The sequence below is a fragment of the Artemia sp. Qi Xiang Cuo genome, chromosome 20, assembly GCF_049724085.1.
Source record: "Artemia sp. Qi Xiang Cuo chromosome 20, ASM4972408v1, whole genome shotgun sequence".
In the NCBI taxonomy this organism is placed as follows: Eukaryota; Metazoa; Arthropoda; class Branchiopoda; order Anostraca; family Artemiidae; genus Artemia; species Artemia sp. Qi Xiang Cuo.
The window spans coordinates 33,011,761-33,036,639 of NC_142813.1; the positions used below are offsets into that span (position 1 = coordinate 33,011,761).

The 24,879-nt window shown below is 36.1% G+C and overlaps 2 protein-coding genes across 3 annotated transcripts in view; one reads left to right on the top strand and one right to left on the bottom strand.

The window, feature by feature from the left end:
- LOC148940116 (uncharacterized) overlaps positions 1–24,879 on the top strand; it is a 307,698-nt gene that overhangs the window by 128,395 nt on the left and 154,424 nt on the right. The window lies entirely within an intron of this gene.
- LOC148940117 (uncharacterized) lies at positions 705–19,348 on the bottom strand. The gene is made up of 4 exons (XM_089106452.1): positions 19,134–19,348; positions 4,380–4,575; positions 2,759–2,935; positions 705–829 (listed from the first exon to the last, which is right to left on the bottom strand). Exons 1-3 carry the CDS (start codon positions 19,346–19,348, stop codon positions 2,810–2,812), a joined length of 537 nt encoding a protein of 178 aa, XP_088962578.1. The 3' UTR covers positions 705–829; positions 2,759–2,809.

Consider the following 24,879-nt stretch of genomic DNA (forward strand, 5'->3'; position numbering starts at 1 on the left):
TCTTTTCGCTATAATTAAACCGTTTTCATCGATCCCTCAAAAATGACTGCTCTTGTAAGAGCCATATGTTACATTTTCTAAAATGGTTCGTTTGCAGAAGCGACAAATTTGCACTCTCAAGTTGCACTAGAGAAATGTGATAAAAAGAAAAAAAGGATTATAGCATTGTTTAATCAGTTTGTTTTTGCTGTAAATAATAAATTCTTCTGTCCAAATGCTATAAAAGACAATCGATTAATACAAACTTGCAGTTGTCAACTGGCTATATTTGTATCCCTCTAAAATGCTATTATGAAAGCACTAGTCAAACTTCGGGATGAAGAGCATCGAGTTTAGAGGGTGGCAGTCCACTCTAATCCTAGGTAATTGCTGTTTCTTTTACAATTTATTGTTGCCTTCATTTGAAATGCCTTTGTTTTAATTTAATTCTTTTAAAGCTGAAGTATAATTCAGTGGGCAACGTAAAGCAAAAATCCGCGCGTCGAATTTTTTTAGTTTCCAGTTGAGGGATGGGTCTTTCGAGGAACGACTGCTGAACCGGGTTTTTAGCCACAAATCTAAAAGAAGTATTGATTTGACTTACTTGACTTAAAGCTCTTGCTCGGCTGCGTCCACAGCGTAGAGAGAACCAGACGTCAGTGCCGTTAGTCGTCTCAAGAGTGGCCTATTTTGGGTGAGGGTTGATACACCACGTAGTGAGTCGACCGCAGATGATATCCACCCATCTCGTGCGTGGTCTACCCCTGGGGCGTTTCCAGCTGTTTTCAATTGGACCAAAATGGAAGATAAGTTGGGCAGGTGTTTGAGTGGGTACGCGAAGCAAATGACCCTACCAACGGTCAATGGCATAATTTTTGTTGCTAAGAATTCTTTTTAGCCACTGTTTTAATTTCATTTTTTTAAGTATATTTTACTAAGCACAAGGCCAAAGTCTTAAGCTCGAATGGCAGCCTTATTCTTGGAATAAGAGGAAATTTGATTGCAGTAGTGCTGATCCAACATGAAACATTAAGTAACAAATTAGTGAATAGCCCATTCACTGACAATGTAACTTAGGTAATTTTTGCGAAAGCTTCCGAACTAAATAATTCATTTCAGTTATGATTTCTATAGCCGTGATTTTTTTTTTGTCTCTTGTCAAGTTAAGAAAATTAAATTGCAGTGTCCTAATCTACATGCATGTTTATCGACGAATATTTGTCAAAAATATGGTTGACCGTCTGATTAACAGTGTTACTGTACATCCTGCTTTTTTTGGAGAGGGTTGGTGGGCTATGTCAGGACACAGACCTAAGAAAATAGTCAGCTAAATTGAAGCACATTTTAATTACATGAGCACCACTGGGAAACTTCTCAAGGGGGAGGGACGAGTGCTACCAGGAACTTCGTATACCAAAATTCAAATGGGCCTATACCTTATTTTCCTATTTATATATATTTTACTATGTTTTCTTGCTTCCGGAGGGGGGGGTCGCCCTTCCCCTGTTGCCACCTATGGTGAATAAATACCTCATTTGATTTTGACCAACGCTCTGACTAAAGATGGTAGATCTTGTTTTGGCGAAAATGATCGAACAATATCGCTATGGCTATATGACATATCGGCTGGTATGTCTGATTGAAAGGGAAATTATTTGGTCTTTGGAGACTATCTTTCGGGGAAAAAAGACTTTCAAATTCTTCTGTAAAAGCTATTGCCAACATTGCATTTGTATCACTAGACAAACAGGAAACCTTTATTTATTTCTATTTAAATTTCGAACAAAGAGGAAAAGAGAAATTACTGCCGTATATTTGTGCCTGAAGAAGTGTAGTTATTTTCATTGGTTTAGTTTTATGACGGGTTTTCGTGAGGCAGTTTACACTATTTTGAGCTCTGTGGTGACAAAAAAACTTGTCGTTCTTAAAACCTGACTGTTTTTGTTATTCAATTCAAGTAAAATATATATATATATATATATATATATATATATATATATATATATATATATATATATATATATATATATATATATATATATATATATATATATATATATATATATATATATATATATATATATATATATATATATATATATATATATATATATATATATATATATATATATATATATATATATATATATATATATATATATATAATTTTTCATTTTTAGCTGTGTCCAAAGAAACAAAAGGAAAAACTTGACTGCTTCTTTTGTGTGATATTTTAAGCCAGTAAAAAGAACGAAAGTTTTTCAGTCACAACATTTTTTGCAAGTAAATTCTCTGTTTCTCCGTGTTTCAACTCTTATCCGACACAAAACGGCCTGAATATTCGCTCGCATGAAGAACTATTTTCTTAGGATGACGCCAAACCCCACTGACGTTTTTTATTTCTTCTCGTGTACTCGACAGGCATGACTTCAACTTCCTCTACACCTGAATCTCCTCCTAACTGTAAGTCTTGGAAATAGTACTAGCTTATATTTAAGTATTCTTAGTATTCATGTTATAAGCGATGGTCTTCTATAAATAGCAGTTTTTGTTAATTTACTGCTATTACCCAATTTTGGTAAAATATAATATGAACGTTCCAGTAAGACGGAGATATACATTGTAAAATTGTTACCATATGTAATATGGAAGAAATGTATAATTTAAGGCTTATATAAACCCGGGTGAAACCCATATAAAGTCAATCAATGTTGATGTATGATATCTATTCTTCTCTTTTTTCAATTTGTGTTAAAAAATAGAAAAATTTCAAACTTACAAATAAATAATTGTAAATGTAGGACATTACAAAACGACTTGTTTAATACTATCACAAATACAGTCCAAATGAATTCATTAGAATTCTAAGTGTTATGGCCCAAGCTTCTAGATCAAATTCAGATATGTCACCATCTAATTCGTCTGCAATAAATTTACAAAAGGCACCAATGAATATCTGGAAAAGAAGATCAGTTAGGTTTTAACAATAATCCGGAAAAGACAGAAATACTGACAAGGAATTTGTCTAGAATTATATTTAAAGGGGGAAAATTCAGCAAAGCTATGAGCCAACGACCAAAATTTGTTACCGTAGTTGTAGTAAGATAGATTACTGAGGATTATGAATATCATTTTTGAAAAAGAGGAAGTACCTAGCTATTTTAGGAAAACTTTAAATAAACCCCTCTATAAGAAAGGTGATAAGAGTGAGTGTGGTATTTACAGAGGCATTAGGTTGACTTCCTTAGGAAGCAATTTACATAGTATAGTAATACGTTTTAGACTTAAAGATCACGTAGAATTGTAGATGCAGCTTTAAGAGAATAACAGGGCAGTTTTAGGGCGGGGAGAGATGCGTTGACCAAATTTTCGTTTTTAGATTAATAATTAAGAAATGTCTGAGTAATCAGATCCTTTTAGGCGTCAGTTCTATTGATTATGAGCGGGCGTTTGATTCAACCAATAAAAGAGGTTTAGAGAAGGTCCTATCCTTCTATGGTATGCCAGATAAATGCATAATTAGTGCCATGTACTAATTATGTAAATGCGATTAATGCCATGTACGGGAATAAAATTGCCGTTAATGTAGGAAATGAGGTTAGTAGCTAATTTTGTCTTTAATGAGGAGTTAAGCAGTGTGGCGTTCCGTCCCAATTTATATGAATCATTTTAATGGACTTTGTCCTTAAAAGCCCGCAAAGGTCCTGGGAGATCATGGAATCCAATGGGAAAGTAAAACTCCTAGACTTAGATTATGCTGATGATTTGAGTGTCCTAGATTAAAATGTTAGCAAAATAAATGAATATTGGAGGTTATTAGAGCTCATGGTTCAAGAAGGGATTTGAAAATTGATGTTAAGTAGACTAAGTCACCATGGGCGTAGGCAGCATATTGTCTAGGGGGGGGGGGCAGTCGATGGTGTAATGGAGGGCCTTTTATCAACTGCTTTTCCAACCATCTGCTTTTTCAGTCATATTTAATGTAAATTTGAAGGTCTAGGGGGGGGCAGCTGCCCCCTGCCCCCTCCCTACGCCCATGTAAGTCACTGATGCTGGGAACAAGTGAAGGTGAGAGGTGATGTTGGGTAATGAGAAGATCGATCAAGTGGATAGCTTCACTTATCTAGGTAGTATTATTAGTAAAGATTGTGCATGCAGTGAAAATGTTAAAAATAGAATAGCCAACCCCCAGGGTGTTTTTCCACAGTTTAAAAAAGTTTGGAAGAATAGAAAGATAAGTCTGCAAACCAAGGTTAGAATACTTGAAGCCACGGGGATTACAGTGGTCAAGTATGGGTTATAATCACAATAGTCAGTAAGTAAGTACCTATGCATCAGCAGTTAAAATCTTGCACGCTATTACCAAAAAAATTTTTACTTTATTCTGAAAGGGTACTAACTTCAAAACTTTCTCGTGGTACTCCTCTTCCCTGATGGTTCCTTGCTAATACTATTAGTATACTATCAAGATGCTCTCGGTCATCCAAGTCCTTCAGAACCTCGGTCAATCCAGCTTCAACCCTCTCGATCACTTTCTCTGTAAATTTATGCATTTTCTCAAGGCACTTCCTTTCCTCTGGATACTGGCCAAAAAACCTACAAGGAAATGGAAAGTCAGGAACTGAGACATTATTTTAACCGTATTTAGGCCTCTAGTTCATTTTGGCAAATGAATTGCCATATTTCAGATACTGATCCTAGCAATGACCTAGTAGTAAATGTCCCTGCTAATCTTTGTGGAAACTCATAAAAATTCCCAGCGGAGGTATTGTTACTAAGATTTCTGCAGGAGCATTCAGTTTGTCACTTTTTGTAGACTGCGTTTTCTTGCTTTTTCTACTCATGATTAACTTTTGCAAATACTGGTAAAGGTGTTCACTGCTATGTTGGGGCAAAAATGAAATCAGAATATCGCTTATTAGCCGTCTTGAAGATCAAGTGACACATTCGTAATTTACACTACTGTAGATATACCCTTATTGAACCTTTTGCGATAGTATGGAAGTTATCAGATTTTTCAGAAGATTCTTTAGTTACAGAATTAATTAAGAAAACAATGTTTTTCTAATCATCCGGGTTGCCGCGGTAGCTTGCAACCTAGTAAGAGATGATCATGTTCAATACTAAAAAATACAATGGCCCATAACTCTTGAAAATAGTGTCAGATCAAAACAGGAAGTATACTAATACAACCGCCTTGATCTAAATCCTTAAATAGGGAACTTACCGTCCTTTCGCTTGAATAACGAGTAAAATCTATTGGCTTGAAAAACAAGATAAGTTGCTTGAACTAAGATATCTGCATAAACGGCATCTTTCTTTTCCGTCTGTTCTATTTAGATAGCGGGGCACTGGAGCATCATAAAGAGCCGTTTAATGGCTCATTGTAAAGGAAATTGACGTGGTTAAAAACCGTTTGTAATTAAAAAGAATTAAATACAATCAATTTTTTACGTACATGGAAGCACATCCTTTTGTGTTTCAGGAAGTGCTCTTTACTTCCATGTACATGGAAGTAAAGATCAAAGCTGGAAATTAAAACGAACATTAATTATTGCTTTGCAATTTCTGCAACATATATCTGCAGAAGTGGTGCTTTATAGAAAACACAAAACCGATGCAAAAAATAGTGCTTTCTTAACAGCAAAAAAATCCTTAAGTAGCCTGCTGAAAATAAAAGACTAATCTACAAGGCTTTCAATAGTCTTTAACAGCCATAATAGAAAAACTTTTAGTGTACAATTCAAGTTCTCTCAAAAACTCCAGCAAGCTCACTTTCCAGGAAGGTGCTAGTTTTTCTGAACTCCGCAAATATGCGGAAATATCACGAATTATTTTGACTGAGCTGGTTTTGCGACTCTGAAACCTCGACTCATTATATATTCATGCCTAAAACAGAAGACAACGGAAACATAACGATGGTAAGGTTATTCAGCCCAAAAAAGCCAGCCAAGACAACAGGACCAAGAAAAGTTATCCCTTAATCACAATACATTAGAATGCTGTGTCACTTATAAGGCTTTAATTTCTTTGGGGTACTACTCCTCAAAGTTACCTTGAAGTGCTGTTTGCAGTCATGGTTCTAGCTATGAAAACTCCTGAAAGGTCAACCCAAACCCCATTATGAGGTTGCACAGGCAGAGTTACCCTTCCGGGTATAGAGACGGAGAAAGGAGCTCACGACAGAATGGAGTCCCCGAGCCATTTCACAAAACAGCCTTTTATACCCAGCCTATATTCGTGAGGATATTTACAAGAGACAGTCTTAGCAACTCTTTTGACTAACCATGTATAAGAAAAGCTAAACTAAAAAGTGGTTCAATCCCACTTTCTAGTGCTATCAAACAGTTCATGGTAACAAACTATAAGTAAGGAGTTCCACGTCTCAATGGTATCCCAAAATCTAAAAAACGGAATTTGGATATCAAAAAATTGATTTGTTATGCTGATTTTAAATATGTAAGATTCATTAAGCTTCGTGTTATCCATAAAAGGCTACGGGCCTGAGAAAATTTTTCTGATTTATGAAAAGGGGGGAGGGAAACCCCCTAATAGTAAAAGAATCTGAATGAAAATTACACCATCAGATTCGGCGTATCAGAGAGCCCTATTGTAAAGGTTCCAAGCTCTTATCTGAAAAAAGTGTGAAGTTTCGTATTTCTTTTTGTCAAGTAAGGAAGGAGCGACCCGTATTTCTTTTGAACTGTAAGTAAGGAGAGACCCGGCTCAATAGTAACCGAAACTCTAAAAAACGGAATTTTGATACCAAGAGATACATCAGAAGAATCAGATTTTTATGCTGATTTCAAATATATAAGTTTCATCAAGTTTAGTTTTACCCATCAAAAGTTATGCGCCTGAGAAAATTTGTCTTATTTTCGAAAAAAGGGGAAACAACCATTAAAAGTCATGGAACTCTAATGAAAAATCACACCATCAGATTCAGCATATCAGAGAACCTTACTGTAGAAGTTTCAAGCTCCTATCTGTAAAAATGTGGAATTTTGTATTTTTTGCCAGAAGAAAGATCACGGATGCGTGTTTATTTGTTTTTTTTGTTGTTGTTTTTTATTTTCCCATGGGTGATCGTATCCACTCAGTAGTCCTAGAATGTCGTGAGAGAGCTCATTCGAACGGAAATTAAAAGTTCTAGTGCCCTTTTTAAGTAACCAAAAAAATTGGAGGTCAACTTGGCCCCCTCCCACGCTCATTTTTTCCGAAGTCACCCAATCAAAATTTTTAGATAGCCATTTTGTTCAGCATAGTCGTAAATCTAATTAATATGTCTTTGAGGATGACTTAATGCCCCACAGTTTCCGGGGGAAGGGCTGCAAGTTATAAACTTTTCCCATTATTTACATATAGTATTGGTTATTGGGAAGTATATAGGTGTTTTCAGGAGGAATTTTTTTCTAGTGGGGGTCGGGGTAGGAGTAGGGGTTGCGGGAGGATCTTTCCATGGAGGATGTTTCTTTGGGGTAAGGAACATTTCCATGAAGGGGGCGCCAGATTTCCCAGCATTATTTAAAAAACGATCAGAAATTAAATTAAAAAAAACAAGTTTTTTTCAACTGAAAATAAGGAGCGACATTAAAACTTAAAACGAACAGAAATTATTATGCATATGAGAGGGTTCGTACCTTCAAAAGAGCTATCTATTCTAATTAACCGACCTTTGTGATTCAGGGGTTTGTGATTCGAACAAAATTCTAACTTTTGCGTAAAGAGCGAGGTATAAACTAGGGAGCGAACTCCCTAATATACGTAATAAAAACATACGAATACAGGAATTTGTTACGTAAGTTAATTCGTAAGTTAAGTCACAACAAAATTTCGAGAAAGCCAATTATTCAAAAAAAGGAAAATTAATATGCGAATTTCGTTTTAATTATTCATGTACGGTGAGCCAACATCCAAGCTGCATTAATTCAAAAACGTTCGGAAATTAACTAAAAAAAACAAGTTCTTTTAACTGAAAGTAAGGAGCGACATTAAAACTTAAAACGAACAGAAATTATTCCGTATATGAAAGGGGCTGTCCCCTCCTCAACGCCTCGCTCTTTACGCTAAAGTTTGACTCTGTCTTACAACTTTGTTTTTTAAAACTTTAGCGTAAAGAGCGAGGCGTAAAGAGCGAGGCTTTGAGGAGGGGACAGTCCCTTTCATATACAGAATAATTTCTGTTCATTTTACGTTTTAATGTCGTTCCTTACTTTCAGTTAACAAAAACTTGTTTTTTTAGTTAATCAGAAGAAAGATTAGGGATGCGTGTTTATTTTTGTTTTTATTTGTTTGTTTTTTTTCCCAGAGATGATCTTATCGAACCAATGGTCCTAGAACATTGGAAGAGGGCTCCTTTGAACGGAAATTAAAATTTCTAGTGCCCTTCTTAAGGGCCCAAAATGATTGGAGGGCAACTATCCCCCCTCCCACACTCTTTTTTCCGCAAAATCGTCTGATCAAAATTTTGAGATAGCCATTTGGTTCAACATAGTTGAAAAACTCTAAAACTATGTCTTTGGAGATAAGATGACTCCCCAGCCCCTGGTTGATAAATTTTAAGTTATAAAATTTTCCCATTGTTTGTGCATAGTATTTATTATTTGGAAGTATTCAAACATTTTTTGGGGGGAGGCATTTTGTGCTTGGGGTGGGTGTCCATGGGGATAATTTCCATGTGGACGTAAATTTCCAGGGGAAATTTCACACTGGGGGGAATTCACATGGGGATAATTTTCCTAAGCGAAATTCTTTTTATTTGTCTTACTTTCTCTTTGCCTTCGCAATTTTGCATGTGAAAGTGTTCCGGGGGAAATTTTTAGCGTGTTTGGGATTCCGGGGAATAATTTCCACGAAAGAGGGGATTTCCAGAGTGACCAGAAAAATGATTAGAACTCAAAAGTCTTTTTCAAATGCAAGTGCGCCAAGGAGAATTTTTCAGGTTCAATCTTTTGCAAGAAATTTTACTGAAGGGGGGGGGGTAATTTTTAGAGAGGATGGAACTGTCAGGAAGGAATTTTACGGGGATAGATAGATAGATAGATAGATAAATTGTATTTCATACAAATATATAAACAACATAAATAATTAAAGCCAACAGGGAGCTAAACTCGAAAGGAAGGCTAACAATTATTACAATGAGTTCAAGTACACCAAAAATAAAGATAAAGAAGATAAACCAAAAAACATCATAACATATAAAAGGAGAAGGACAAAAAAGGCTACCCCATCACGGCAAAATCTAAACTAATGCTAAAAAAAAATCATCAAGAAGAATCACCCCGTCATCAAAGGTTAATAATAAATTCTACTAATCTAGTCTTTAACAGTGATCGGCTATTAAGATTTTTAAATTTACTATTTGATTTAACCCCATTTGCTATAGAAGGGATTAGGTATCTTACTGAAAACTGATCTCTTTCCCAAATAACCAAAGGGATTCTATACGCTCTAAAACGAGCTGACGAAGAAGCGAGTGAGCGAATAGGGGGAACAAGAATTTTTGATTCCTAAAAAAAACTCCCTGGAGACTGAATATCATAATGTCAGAGTGATTATTCCAAATTCCTAAGTTGATTAAGATTTAATATATGAAGAAATAAAAATAAAGTTTTTGTTTCACAAAGATTTTGAAGTTGTGCAGGATAATGAAAGAAAGTACCAAGGATTCTTACGGCTTTGTTTTGCAATGTCTGGAGGTGTTTAAAATGATTAGGAAATGTATTTAGGTAAATAATGGGACAATATCTAAGGTATGATTCTATTGAAGAATGATAAAGGATTTTAATAATTGAAAAAGGAAAAACATACTTTAACCGATGTAAACATCCTAAATTTTGGGCTAATTTTATACGGAGATGGTCAGAATGACTACGGAAACATAAAAGCTCATCAAGAATAATCCCCAAATATATATATGTCTTAACCTGTCTAATTTTAAACCCAGAAACAACTCACTTATCAATCCCAGCTTTAGCAACTCCTTGCCTGGATCTCCCAAAAACCGTAAATTCTGTCTTAGACAAATTGAGAACTAGACGATTACAAGAAAACCACTGGATAACTGAATTCATTTCAGACCCCATGTTCTCGATCAATAATGAAGGGATTTTAGCTTCAACAGATATCACTGCATCATCTGCAAACATAAGTGCTAGGCTATTCTTATAGGATGGACAATTAGGGAGATCATTTATATATATCAAAAATAGTAACGGTCCAAGTATAGACCCCTGGTGCACTCCAATATCATCCAGGGATTTAGGCTGAGACTGATGGCCTTGGAGGTCTACTTGGAATCAGCAATTTTGTAGATATGACTTTATTAAATCCATTACCTTTCCACTAATTCCAGAGTTATTCAGTTTATTAAACAAATTGGAATGATAAGATTATCAAATGCTTTTTTATATCGTAGAAAATACATGATACATAATTATCATTATTCAGTGAGTCATTAGTTTTAAGCAAAAGGGCTGCAACTGCTTGTTCAGTAGAATGACCCGATCTTAACCAATACTGGCTTGTGGTTAAAAGATTTTTTTATCCAAATAAGACAAAATTCTTTTGTGAAATAACTTTTCCAAAATATTTGACAAAGGAGAAAGTATTGCAATAGGTCGGTAATTATCAACATTAGTTTTATCACCTTTTTTATATCGTGGGATTACTCGGGTAATTTTCCATTTAGTAGGGAATATCCCAGAAGATAAACACAAATTAAAAATATAAACAAGAGGTGTATGAATTACAGATGCAAGGTGTTTCAAAAGATTAGTTGAAAGTCCATCCAAACTTAATGAATTACCTCTATTTAAATCTACTAATTTTTTTTAGAATTTAACAAGACTAACTGAGGTCAAAAAAATACTTATATCCTCTGATTGACGAAGGTATTCTTTATATGAATGAGCTGAAGTCGAGCCAAGACCACGAGTAACATCAGAACCAATACTAGCAAAATGAGCACTGAAAGATTCTGCAATAGCTTCATTTCCCTTTGATTCAAGACCATTTTTATCTATTAATAATTCTGAGTAAAAATTATTCCAATTGTTTCCTATCTTTTGTTTAATTAGATCCCATTTTTTTTTCGGTGAATCAGCATTCCTAAAAGAATTTTCAAAATACCTTTTCTCACTCGTTCTAAGAGTTTTGTTCTAAGAGAGGGATGTATTTTGTGTGGGAGGAACTTTCTACAGAGGAGTTTCCCGTGAGAGGAGGGAACTTTTCATGGAGGGCGAGCAAGATTTACCGGCATTATTTGAAAAACGATCAGAAATTAAATAAAAAAAAATTAATCTTTTGTAACTGAAAGTAAGGAGCAACATTAAAGCTCAAAACGAACAGAAATCATTCCGTATATGAAGGGGTTGCCCCTCTTCACAATACCTTGCTCTTTACGCTAAAGTTTGACTGTTTGTCTGAATATTTTAAGAGCGACTCCTGAAACACAAGGGCATGGGCGCTCGTAAGCTAAATTTTAGGGGGGGGCTTACCTGGTCTAATCGGCACTCCCAATGTTGGATATTGACCCCGTCGCCGCGGCCGTGCATACATCCAACGCCGCCGATGAGAGGCCCAGTCGACTGCCGCCAAAGTGTCGTAACGTCCCATCATGCCACCGCCGGCCGAGGCGGCGGTGTTCCTCTGACTTTGAATTAGTTTGAGCCAATTCTTTTTTGTGGCAACAGCAATATTGGAGCTTTTCTTTTCTCGTTTGGTTAAAGATTTCGATTTTTCTGCTTAGAAATCAAGTGCGATTTTCAAAATTAAACAAACAAGTGCGCACACAAATAGTTTGCATAAATTCCTTGTGCTTCCAGAATGAGTTTTAATTCAGTATTAGTTCTTGTAGCACATCCTTTGAACAGACAATTGTCTTTCGAACACACACCAGATTAAATTCCAGGTGAGAACTGGAGATTTAGGGACCTCTCTATTTCCAGATACTTAGGTATAGCAAAGAATCAATATTTCTTGAGTCCTTGCCATAGGCAGGTGTTTATAAATACTGAGGTTTTGATTTCGTGATCTAGCAGTATTACTTGAAACGGTAGGTCCTGAAAATTCTCAAGTTCCTAACTGTTAAATTCCGAATTTACTATCAAGGACAATTAATGTGTTTCCTTATTTGTCATAAAACCACTGGAGGTGTAATAACTAGGATCAGACTGGGAAGTGTCTAATTCCGTGACGGGGACCTATTTTAGACATCGACAGAAAAGAATGGGAAGGAAACTACAAATGCTGGTCTTCCTAATCAACATCTCAATCAATCAATCAATCATTTTATTAATACTAAACTCTATTACAAACGTAAAGAAAAATTATTTGGCCCAAGAAGCTTGGCTTGTTGTATATCTATTATACCACCTGAAAAATTAATTTTTCTCTACTAAATCTGTCTAAATTTCCTAAATAAGTATTTCATTAGTTTGAAAATTTCCCCCATATACAATGGCAACTATTTTAAATGCACAGACAGTTAATAGTAGAAACCTAATTGTAATTTCAAATTATTACCTGACGCTAATCTTGAAAAGTAGGCTACTGCCCAATGTTGAACAAAGGATCTTAAATTTGAAGCATCAATTTTTGATATTTTAATCACTGTGATACTTCAATGACAGATTCAATCACTGTGGATTCAATCACAATCTTGAACAAAGGATCTCAAAATTGAAGTATCTCAATCATCGACGGATCACATGTGTTGTGGAAAAGAGTAATCATATTTAAATAGGCGTGGCTATAAGATTGTAGTCAGCCAATCTCAACTATTTGAATCAGGTCCAAGATTAAGAACCTGCTATCTTGGTTTAGGGAATTACACTTTAGTCAAAACATTTTTCCAAGATCACACACTGTCCAAGTACTGGGGGTTTTTACACTAAATCCTCTTTCATGCAGTAGATATGATTTGGCTGTTCAAGCCACTTTCACACATTACCTCTCCCACCACTCACAGTCGTCACACCGACCTTTGCAGCAGGTTCAACCTTCTCCCTAATGGCCCTCATAGATGACTTTCCAAAGTTACCAACTGCAACCCAAATCAAAATTAAGCTGGCATTCCTTTTCACTATCTTACCCAAGAAAAATGTCTGAGTTGCCATCAATAGTCACTGTCTGAACCTTTTCAGCTTCATTTTCACCCTCAGTGCTGTCTTCTCACAAAATCTCTTCGCAGCCTGCTTCTGTGTTTTTCTTGCTTTTGTTGATCCAATTTTTTCTTTTCCCCCTCTGCTTTGCCTTCCTTTGTGCAGAGGCAGCTTCAATCTTGGCTTTTACTGATGTATCAGTGAGCACTTTTGTTCCGTCCTTCTTTCTTCCTTTAAGCATTTTGCTTTCTTGGTGGTGCCGGGATATGGTTGTACTTGTTCAGGTGTGACTATCCTATGGGGTTGAAGGAAGAACCTCTGATAAGCATAAAAATTTGTCACCAACTTCATGGGCTAAAACATTTGGTTAGTCTGTATTAAGAGCGCAGATCTTCATTATCAAAACAATCTGGATTGAAAGGGTATATACCCTCCAAATCCCTTCGGGGTGTTTGATGGTATGAAAGCTAAGGGGAAAGATTTTTCCTACCAACCCAGCTGTGATGTTAATGGTGACAGTTCTTCTCGATGGTGACGGTTGCTCGATGAAAAAAATACTACTAATTTTGATCATTCATTCTGTTAGGAATACATAGCTGTTAAATATTTCAACTATTATGCAAGGGTTCTGAAATGTCACAGCCATTTCGTTTCTACCAGATTTCTACTTTTCTTGACGAATAACGAAGAAGACCAGCGTCCAGGCAGCGACTCGCGAAGTTTCCAGCAGTTACTCGCGCCAGTGGCGCGCCACTGCTGCTATTTTGTGCCGCCGCCGACCTTCCCTTGTCGGCACGGCGCCGGGGTCTAGTCGTATAATAGACAACTCAAAAAAAATATATATATAGGCAGCGTCATTCATCCAGGGTGGGGGCTGCCCCCCTCCTGCCCCCCTTATAGACACCCATGCACAAGGGTCCTTTAATTAGAATAGGAAGCTTTGTTAAAAGTGCTAAAAACTTTAGCGTGAAGAGCAAGGTATTGATGAGTAGACAACCTCTTCATATACGGAATAACTTCTGTTCGTTTTCAGTTTTAATGTTGCTCCTTACTTTCAGTTAAAAAAAATTATTTTTTACCTAATAGTGAAAGAAAGGTTCAAATGTCTAGGCCAGGTTTTACGGATCAAGTGTGATAAATTACCAAAGATTTTACTTTTTGGTCGTCTATCTAGAACCAAATGAAAAGCTGGCCGTAACCGAATGAGGGTTTAAAAAGGTCATTAGAAGGGATTTAACGGAAATTGACTTCATGGAAGAGGGTAGTTTGAAGCTTTGATTGGACTAGGGCGAAGGAGAAGTGTACGCAGCTGTTATGGCCTTAGACTGCTTGGTACTGCAGTGAGTTGTTAGAAATAGTAGTAATAATATTAGTTTTGACCCTGGAACTTATTTGAACATTCAATTAAGAGGAAAGTAGGGTAAATTAGGATCGGAAAAAATTATATAAAATGCCAACTATATTAGAAGTAAAGAGAATTATGAATAAATGTGAAAGTCATAAGATTGTCTTAGATCCCACCCTGATGAAACCACTCACTCGTGAGAAACCTACCACTATGCTTGTACTACGAATCTAAAGCTATTGAGGAGCTTGTTAAAACTTGTCGTACCCCCAGGGACTGAGCGCGATACCCTGTTCCTGACTATATCCTCCTCGTCTTATATTTTTGATCATGTTCAGAGACTATGCGGAATTATTTTTATAGTGGTGTGTCCTATATGATAACTAACTGTGTTCCTAAACTTTACAGAGAAAAACCCTTTTATTTTAGATACAAAAGAAGATGTAAAACCAACAGAACAAGACCGGTTAGCTCAGTCAAAAGAACTTCAAATATGATCTCTGTTTTATAGGCTCGGTCTCGATTTTACGCATTTTTATCCTTCAACAAAAAGTTAGCGACCACTATTGATAATGGTTTCCTTTTCGGTAACAGTTGTGCTTTGCAGCATAAACTTTATGCTAGACAAAAATATGTGTGCAAATGAATAAAAAAATGATAAAGTGGGGGGTGGGGGAGGGTGTCTCCTCGTAAATGATGGTTTCTAAAGTTGTTTAATGATACATATGACTTACAATCGACTTTTGAGAATCAACAGATCTAAATTAATCACTAGATATAATTAGATATAACTATAGGTATAACTTGAAAGCAAAGATGAAAATGATAAAAAGGAATGCACTTGTACATGACAGAGCTTAAAACAACGCTGTGTATAAACGGTAAATTTTGGTTTACGCACTGTTTTTTAGATGTTTCTTAAATATGGTGGCTCTGAGGTTAGAATTAAGTTACTGAAGATTATGAATATGATTTTTGAAAAAGTGGAAGTACTTAACGATTTTAGGAAAACCTTAATTAAGCCACTTTATAAGAAAGGTTATAAAAGTGAGTGTGGTAATTATCGAGGTATTAGTCTGGTCTCTGTAGGTAGTAAATTACTTAGCAATATGATACTTTTTAGACTGAGAGATGCTGCAGACAAAGTTATGAGAGAAGAACAGTGCGGTTTTAGGAAAGGTAGAGGATGTGTCGACGAAATTTTCACTCTTAGGCTAATAATTGAGAAGTGCCTGAGTTATCGAACACCTTTGGTCCTCAGTTTTATATATTATGAGCAATCGTTCAATTCTGTTGATAGAAGAGCTTTAGCAAAGGTATTATCCTTGTATGGTATACCAGACAAATACATTAAAGTGATTAGTGCTATGTACGAGAATACCACTGCTGCGGTTAAGGTAGGAAATGAGGCTAGCAGCTGGTCTTGTATCGAATCCGGAGTTAAGCTGGGTTGGCTTCTTTCTCCCTTTATATGGATTATTCTGATCGACTTTATCTTAAGGAGCATAAGAAAGGCAATGGGAGACCACAGAATCAAATGGGGAGGAACAAGTTCTGGATTTCGATCATGCTGATGATTTAAGCATCCTAGATGGAAGTGTGAGCAAAATGAATGAAGTGTTAGATGTTTTGCGAGTTCAGGGTGCTATAATAGGTCTGAAAATTAATGTTAAGAAGACTAAGTCACTAAGGCTAGGAATAAGTAAAGATGAAAAGGTGACATTGAGTAACGAAAAGACTGATCGGGTGGACAGCTTCACTTCCCTTGGTAGTATTATTTCCTTGGTAGTAAAGACGGTGGGAGCATTGAAGATGTCAAAAGTAGAATAGCCAAGGCTCAGGATGTTATTTCATAGTTGAGAAAGGTTTGAAAGAACAGAAAGATAAGTCTGCGAATCAAGATTAGAACATTGGAAGCTACAGTGATGACAATGGTCAAATATGGTTCTGAAGCATGGGCCCTCCGAAAAGCGGATGAAGATTTGCTTGATGTTTTCCGGAGAAATTGCTTAAGGATTGTTCTGGGTACCCAGCTGACTGAGCGTATTTCAAACAATAGGCTATACGAAAAATGTGGTTCAATACCGCTCTCTAGGGCTGTAATTAAAGAAAGGTTGAGGTGGCTAGGGAACGTTGTGCGGGTGAAGGATGACAGATTGCCAAAGATTGTTCTTTTCGGCCAACCGTCTAGGGCTAAACGGAAAGCAGGTCGTCCTCGTCTGGGGTGGGAGGACGTCATAAAGAAATATTTAAAGGAAATAGGAACTTCATGGGAGGCTGTAAAAAGGGAGGCTTTGAATAGATTGGGATGGAGGAGGAGCGTGCGTAGCTGTGTTGGTCTCAAGTGGCTTGGTGCTGCGGTGAGTTGTTAGTAGTGTGTGGTGAGTAAAATAGTTCCCAAGACAAGTAATTGCAAATTGCGAGGCTTCTGTACAAACCAAGGGCCACATATGGGGACCGAAGACTTGTTTAAATTGAAGGAGGTGACAAAAATCCAGCAAAGCTAACTCTTTTCTTCGCTAGTTCATAATGCTTTGTTATTGTCGAGTATAATATTCGTTACCGTAATGCTGTTTTCGCAACGAGCCGTGAAAACATGCTACCATGACCGCATAATTGTATCAAGGGTGGACAATTTCCGAATGGGTTTTCACCTCTAATCATAGTCTTGGCGCTAAATAAAGAGTTTTGGGGTCTTCCATAGGGATGATACCATTCTGAATGGGATATTGAAAGTACAAACCTCGCACGGTCGCACGGTTCATTGAGAACAAAGTACAGCTTAGACGAAAGAAAAAGAATAATATAAGTGTTTCCATATTATTATATAGTCGTGTTTTAAGGTATGTAAGTATGTAAGAAGGAACCAAACATTACAAACCCCATTATATGCTTCTTTTATAGAACTTGAAACTGTCTCAACCACGATCGATCACAACTTTTAAATAAGAAATTAAGTTCAGTTTTCACAAGAACATAGGCAGACCTCAGTTTACTCCTCATACAACATATCCTCAGTTTATTCCTCCAGATACAACAAAAGAATTTGATGGCTCAGGTTTTATGATCCAACAAGCTTATCAGATGCTTCAAAATTTAGATACTGGAAACATACTGGACATCGATGGATTTTTAAACAGATGACACGCGAACTTGAATCAGTGCTTGCCGAACCCCTCATGCGTCTATTAAACCTTTGAATTTTGCCTTGGAGAGTGTCATTAGGCCGTCTGTTTAAGAATGGTTTAAAGTTCCAATTTAAAAATTACGGACAGAGTTCAAATACAAATTTCTTTTTTCCTGTATCATGGAGACAGCTCTGGTGTTCAGAATTGAAGTATATTTTGAACAGAATAACCTACAGCACTCAGTTCAGCACGAATTATAACAACGGAGTTTTTGCAATACGCAACTTCTGGAAGTGATAAGTCACTTTCAATCGATGATAGATAAGGATTCTCTGTTTAACTATATTTGGACTGAATTTGACACTTCTAAAGTCATAAACTGGATTGGATTAAAATTGGATTGAATTTGGACTATACAAACTTGGCTGTTGAACTATAGCAACGATTACGGAATACCTAACACAGAGAATCCAAGAGGTTGCGGTAGAAGGTGCTTCGTCATCACCTATGCCTGTGATAAATGGAGCTCCACAAGGCAATTGCCTTGGGCCAGTTATTTGACACGTGTTGTTAAGAAATTGGCCGTAAAATCTTTTACAGAGGATGTGAAGGTATATCGATTAGTAGTGAATGAACACAAGTAGTAGTGAATAAACACAAGTAGAAGAATAAACTTCAAGATGGCTCGGGGCTCTGCGTTGGTGATTCAGTTCCAACTCCATGTTTATTAATGAGACTAAGTGCAGGGTTGTTCACTATCTGCGCAGACATCCTCAAGATTACTATTACTTCATTGATGGTAAACTTATTTAACGCGCATTGCAGGTTCGAACCCTTGAGACTGTCTTTGGTTAGAGTCTCAAGTTTTATAAATATGTATTAGACGTCAACCATCGAGCAAGTTACAAATTATTAAATTCTTGAAGCTCATTATTGAAGCTCAGCCTTCCTTCATTGATGAGACTTTGTACGTTATCCACTGCTTGAGTTTGGTTTTCTTTAAATAAGAGAGACAGCGCAAAAATCAAGAAAGTGCACCAAACTCGTAGCTTATTTAAGACATCATACATATCAAAAGAGAATACAGATACTACGGTCTCCTAAAATTTAGTTTCGTCGTGACAGAGCTGACCTAATGAAAAAATTCAACATTGTTAAGATCATTGATAATACCAATCCAACTCACTTCATCACTTTTACAGAATACAATTGTGCCCGTCATCACCTACACACAATGTAAATACTTACCACCTACCACCTTGTCAACAAAAAAGATTAGGCCATAAACTTTTTATCCAGTTGTCTGTGGAAGACTCGGATCTACTTTCCATCGGAAATAGTTGCAACTATCAAAATCCAGTCTATTAGACTTCGTTTAACCTCTATGGAGTTCCATGCTAGGACTTATCAAGATTCATATTTAGAATAACTTTATTCTGTTAGTTCTTCTTGTAAATTTTGTGCTGTCGTTGTGTGTATTTCAGTCTTGTCCTGAATTGTTCTTTTTTTCGTGACAAACTTTGTAAGGCCTACTGCGTTTGGTATTAATAAATAAATAAAAATAAGAAGATAACTTACCAGTCAAAAAATCTTATAAATGCTTTATCCCTTTTGCCAAATAAATCCCATACATATTTCACTGACTCTTTTTGAAAACGGGATAAGTTCACAAGGTGTGTAGGTACCACCAGACTAGGACTAGTGAACAGTTCATCAGAGTTTATAATGCTTACAACAGCTGAGGTTGTACATGAAACTTTTCTAACTATATTAATAGCCCTGGATGTTTCCATTTCTAGGAAAGAACTAGTTATAATTATCCTTTATACTGGTATATATTTAGAGATTTGATCAAAAACAAGAAATGTTTGAGCAATTTTATCAACCAATCTGGGATAGTAATGAAAGATATAATCTTAGATGTATTTTTGTTTTTGCAACTTATGCTGTAATTTATATGGATTTTCGGCTATGTTATGACATCTTTAGGAAATAATTTCGAAATAACCATTTCCATGGGGAATTGATTGATTGGTTAGGAGTGGTAATGAACCACTGATAAAGTATCCAAGAAGCTGAATTAAAAGGGTTTTCATTGGCTATTTCAATAAGGTATATTAAACACAGGATTATAATTTTATACAGGTTCGTTTTTGTTTTTTTTAATTTTCATGGGGTATTGATAACCTAATTATTGCAATTACAATGAAAACAATTCAAATAGGATAAAAGGGGTGCAACATAAAGAGGATTCAGGACACTGAGTAATCAGTAATTAAGCATTAGCCTACGTTAATCATGTTAGAGTGACTTATATTTCTTCCGAATATCTTTGGGTTGAAAAAAAGTCCGTTGCCCTAGAATTGTTTTATTAAACTATCCGCAAGAGGGCAATAGAATTGGTGAGAACTGTTTAATTAGATGTGGTTAGGGAATAAATTGACTTAAGAACGTTGGGGATTTCTTGGGATATGGTCGAACGAAAAGTAGAATTTGTTAGAATTGTTTTATTAGACGTGGTTAGGGAATAAAATGACGTAAAAACGTTGGGGATTTCTTGGGATGTGTCCAAATGAATTTTTTTAAATAGTGAATGTAAGAAAACTTTCGCCAATATCTTGGTTTCAGACTGCCAAGCGTTCTAGAAACTCTACAGTAGTGGTTGTACGGGCAAAGAACCATTTCAGACATGGTTCAAAAAATATATAAAAAATGTTTACAATCCAAAGCTAATTGTATATTTTTTTTTGTTTTTCGGCGGGAGCTTTTGAGTTATCGAATTGAGCACAATTTTAACAACAATATAATTTGTGAGGAACGTACAGTGCTGTATCCAGGATTTTGATTTTTTCGGGGGGGGGGGGAGGAGGTACAAAAGTATTTTTTGGGAAGGGGGGTCACTTGAGGACGTATATCTCTTCCTTCATCGGTCGTTTTTCTAGGGTGCACGGTTTAACACTTATCAAAATGTTCTGCCCATTCCTCCTTAGCAGTCTCTGTTCTAATTGTTATCTTATGGGAGCAGTCCAAACTTACTACTTCCCCTTAGTTTCTTAACTTGCCGCACAGTATATTACTAATATGGTTTGTAAATTAAGTTCAGATAAGATGACTTGTACCTCTCCTGTCAAATGTATTTCTACTTGGCCCTTATATTTGAGCCTCCTCTAGATCCTCATCTTTACATAATTTGTATACCATTCGGGTCTTAATTATTTGCTTTTGAACATTTCCTGTAGTTTACTCCGTTGACTTTAACTAATCCAATGCTATCTCTATTCAATTTCTCAACGCTAATATGTCTTCAGGCCAGTCCACTCTTGGATATTAAAATTCGGGGACAAGTCTTAAGAATTCGGGGAGTTTTCGGGGACAAGTCTTCAAGATTCGGGGATTTTTCGGGGAAAAAAACACAATGGAATTTCGTTGCGAAAATGTGGGAGCCAAAATTGGTTTTAGCTTCGTTTTCAGGCTCAAGTAGGGCTTGCATCCGCGTAGTAAATCAAGCCTTTTACAGAGTAGGTTTTATAACCAAAGCACGGAATTGGAACCCATTGCTGAAAGCACTTATTGCTGATATTGCGGCAAAACTTCAAAATTGTTTTCAAATAAAAAAATAGTGAACACATGTGAACTGTAAATACAAGTAGCAATTTTTCATCAAGTCATTACCCTCAGTAATCCATTAAAAAGATTTAAAAACCAAAATAAATCTTATTTGCGGTTTCTAGATAGGTAAATTAAATAGACCAAATTCAGCCTATAAGTAGGGCAACATTAAAACTTAAAACAAACAAGAACTAAATTTAACAAGTAAATTTAAACTTAAGTTAAAAGGGAATTTTGACGACAATTGACACCTTATTGGTTTTTCATGTTGCTTCTAAGGTCTTAGGTGTTTACCCCCAGAAAATCACCCCGTGGAAAAAAACTGGAAAATATCCTTCCCCCCCTTCACAAAAAATACCCCCTGCAGAAAATACTTCCCGCGGAAAATAACCCCTGCGGAAAGTACCCCCGTGAAAAATACCCTCGGAAAATACCCCCCCCCCCTGCGGAAAATACCCCCTCAGAACATACATTTTTTTCACTGTTTGTTTCTACTGTGCTTTCCTTTCTTTTGGTTACCTCATAATTACTATATAGTCACCGATTAACCCCAAACCCTCCCACCCACCCTGCGGCCATCCATGTTGCAAATATAGTACTTATTGCAGTCTCATTTTTATATCAGCCCATCTAATGCCTGGACATAATACCTGCAGGCTACAAATCATATAAAAGTTACTTATTCCTTTTCTTCGCACCAACATTATTTGGCATTATTAGCCAACAGTTCGTGATAAATAAGTCCGAAAATAACATAAAACTTGATAAGAAACCAATATGGGCCTAATAACCAAATTTTTACTTTAAGCTGTAATGTAGATTTTCTTATGAATAATATTTTTGGGGTAACTTCCGTTTAAATCCCCTATTCCCCGACCTTGTACATAGTCTATAACTAAATTATGCATCATTAGGAGGGGGAGGGGGTGCATTTTTTATTGTAAGAAGATCGTATTTAGGCATAGTTCTTAAGAAAAAATAAATTATACCACAATTTCTTTAAATTCTTTTGTTTCTATCTCAGAAATAGCCTTCATACGTGATTACTAATTGTTCAAGCATTAGAAGTTGTAAAGGTAGGCCTAGATATTTACACAAATTTACTTGGCTTTCCAAAATTTAAGCAGAAAATATTTTCCGTAAAATTTGCTTCGCCTAACTAACAGCTTTGCAAGACCGTAAAAAGATCCTAAAACTTCAGTTTAAAATATTACGCCAACTGAAAATATTACATGGATGAAGGGACCAGAATAAGAAATGTGAGGGGAGTGCTGGGTGAATAAGTTTGAGGATAATAGGTGGTATGACAAATACAATTCTCATATAAAAAAGAAAAGAACTTAAATTTTACACACCGAGTGAAACAAAAATTTAAATGGTAGGAATTCCTGGCAGAAAGGTCAATTCCTTCAATATATTATTCGTTCAATCATTAAGTATTAAACATTAATACAGTATGACCAAAACTAAAAACAGCAAAAAAACAAACAAATTTAAACTTACGATTCTGCTTTCAAAACAATTATCCTTCTTTAGAAGTTTAATTTCAAAACCCAAAATTCAACTGAGCGTTTCGTTAAACTACTTAAAATATAATTCTTGGCTAATTTTGTCAAGATTGTCTTGACCACGAATGATGTAAATGTAAGAACCTTATAGCTTTTGGAATATTGCATTCGAAATGGTTTAATCTAATTGCAGGAAGTTGATACTTTATGCAAGTTGTATCCGTCTGGATTTTATGCAAAGTTAACACTGGAGACGAAAATTAACGAACAAGAGAGTAGTGAAAAATTATGGTATGTGAAGTAGTGTTTGCTAGGGATAGTCACTAGGGGTGACACCGTGGTAGAGTGATTTTTGGGGATTCGGGGAACCAAATTTTTTTTCGGGGAGACAGATAGATTTTCGGGGAAATCTCCGAAAATTCGGGGACAGTGGAAGCCCTGCTTAAGGCTTGCATATTGCAGATACCCAGGAATTTTAACTATGGTATTAATTTTCCGTAGATGACAGGAATAGTCTGCGCAGATGCAACCATTTCCGATTTTTACAAACTATGCTGTTTGTGTCTTCCTCCCATATCTAAAATCATCTAAAAGAATTAATTTCATCTATCTTAATATTTAACCGCAGTTTAACGACACACTGCCTAGTAACTAACACGTACGTATATTTTCTTGGGATACGTGGAGAAAGGCACATTATAAAAACGTAAGATGTGAATTCTTCGTACGTGCATGAGTACTTGCTTTTAAATAATTTGTTTTTATCTCTTGTAATTTCTTTAATTTGGATATAAATTAATAACCGCCAATCCCCCACCACTTTCCGCGACGCCCCAGATGTCAATCAGGTATAGTTGAGACAGTTCTCTAAAAAAAAAGTTGCCAAATTTTGCAAACAATGGTCATATTCAAACAATGGCCCTTGTAAAACCTTAAATCTAAGTGATGGGTCAGCCCTATCCCAAAAACCGTGGAAGGTGTGTGGACAGGCCTCTGTCCCTGATACATACTTGGAGGTACACTCCTTAAAACAGCCTTTTCCCTGAGGTCTTCTAATATCAAAACACTCTTGCTCAAGAGTGACACGTTTCAGCAGAATTTTGTTTTTCGTTAATATTCCTTAATAGCACTCTAAATCACTTTTTCTCCTACTTTATGCTCTCCTTAACCCCCCGCTCTTTACGCTAAAGGTTAACTTTTTATATAATTTCTCTAAGAATGTCTCCTCAAATACAATGGTCTTTGAGCTACAATTAAAATAAAAATAAAGAGGGCCTTAAGGCATGCTTGGTTACCAGATAAGAGACATACATTTGTCCCACCTGTACTTTTTAATTGCTCCAGTCTCTTAGCTGCCTGTCTTATTTCAAGCATTTCAGCCTGGAAGACCATTGCAATTTCACCAAAGCAATAACTATTTCTGCTTGACCGATTTCTGACCTCAACTTGTTCATTATTTAATGTTTTTTTAACTTCTGTAATAGATTTCAGCACTGGCTGGAAGGAAAATAGAACCATTTATGTAACAATTTGTTAAGATGGGATTTTCAGCCTAACCGCGTGTTTAAACATTTAAAAAGGCGGATGCAAATGGATGACGAAATTCTGATGGAAAATAGCATAATTTTAGTTGCCGATACGATATAGGAAGTACTGCCATTATATGATAGAATGACCATGACAAATTCAAAATGTTTGTTAATTTACGACAAATTCTACAAACAATTCAATATTTGCCCATGCATCTACACTATTCTTACACGATCTCGTTTAAAATTTTAGAGTTATAATATTATTCATAAAAGTTTAATTGTATACGGTTGTGGCAGGTAGGTGCACAAAAATTTATTTTGAAGAGAGACGGGGGGAAAATCTTTCCAAAAGAGAAAAATAGCCGGTTTATATTAAAATTATGATAAATGACCGTGTTAACCATAAGAATTAGTATAATGGGAGTGGGGCTAACTCGCCACGCACAAAGCTCCGAGTGTATGAAGCTATGGTTCTCTCTGTCCTCCTCTATGGATGTGAAACATGGTCACTTAAAGTAGCCGAAGCGTTGAGCTTGAATATATTCAACCACAAATAATCTCGAATGAAGAAGTAAGGAGAAGATGTGGGGATCGCCCACTTGTCTCTGACATTGTTAAGCACAGGAGACTGAGAAGGTTTGGCCACACAATGCGCAGACCAGATGACCATAAAAG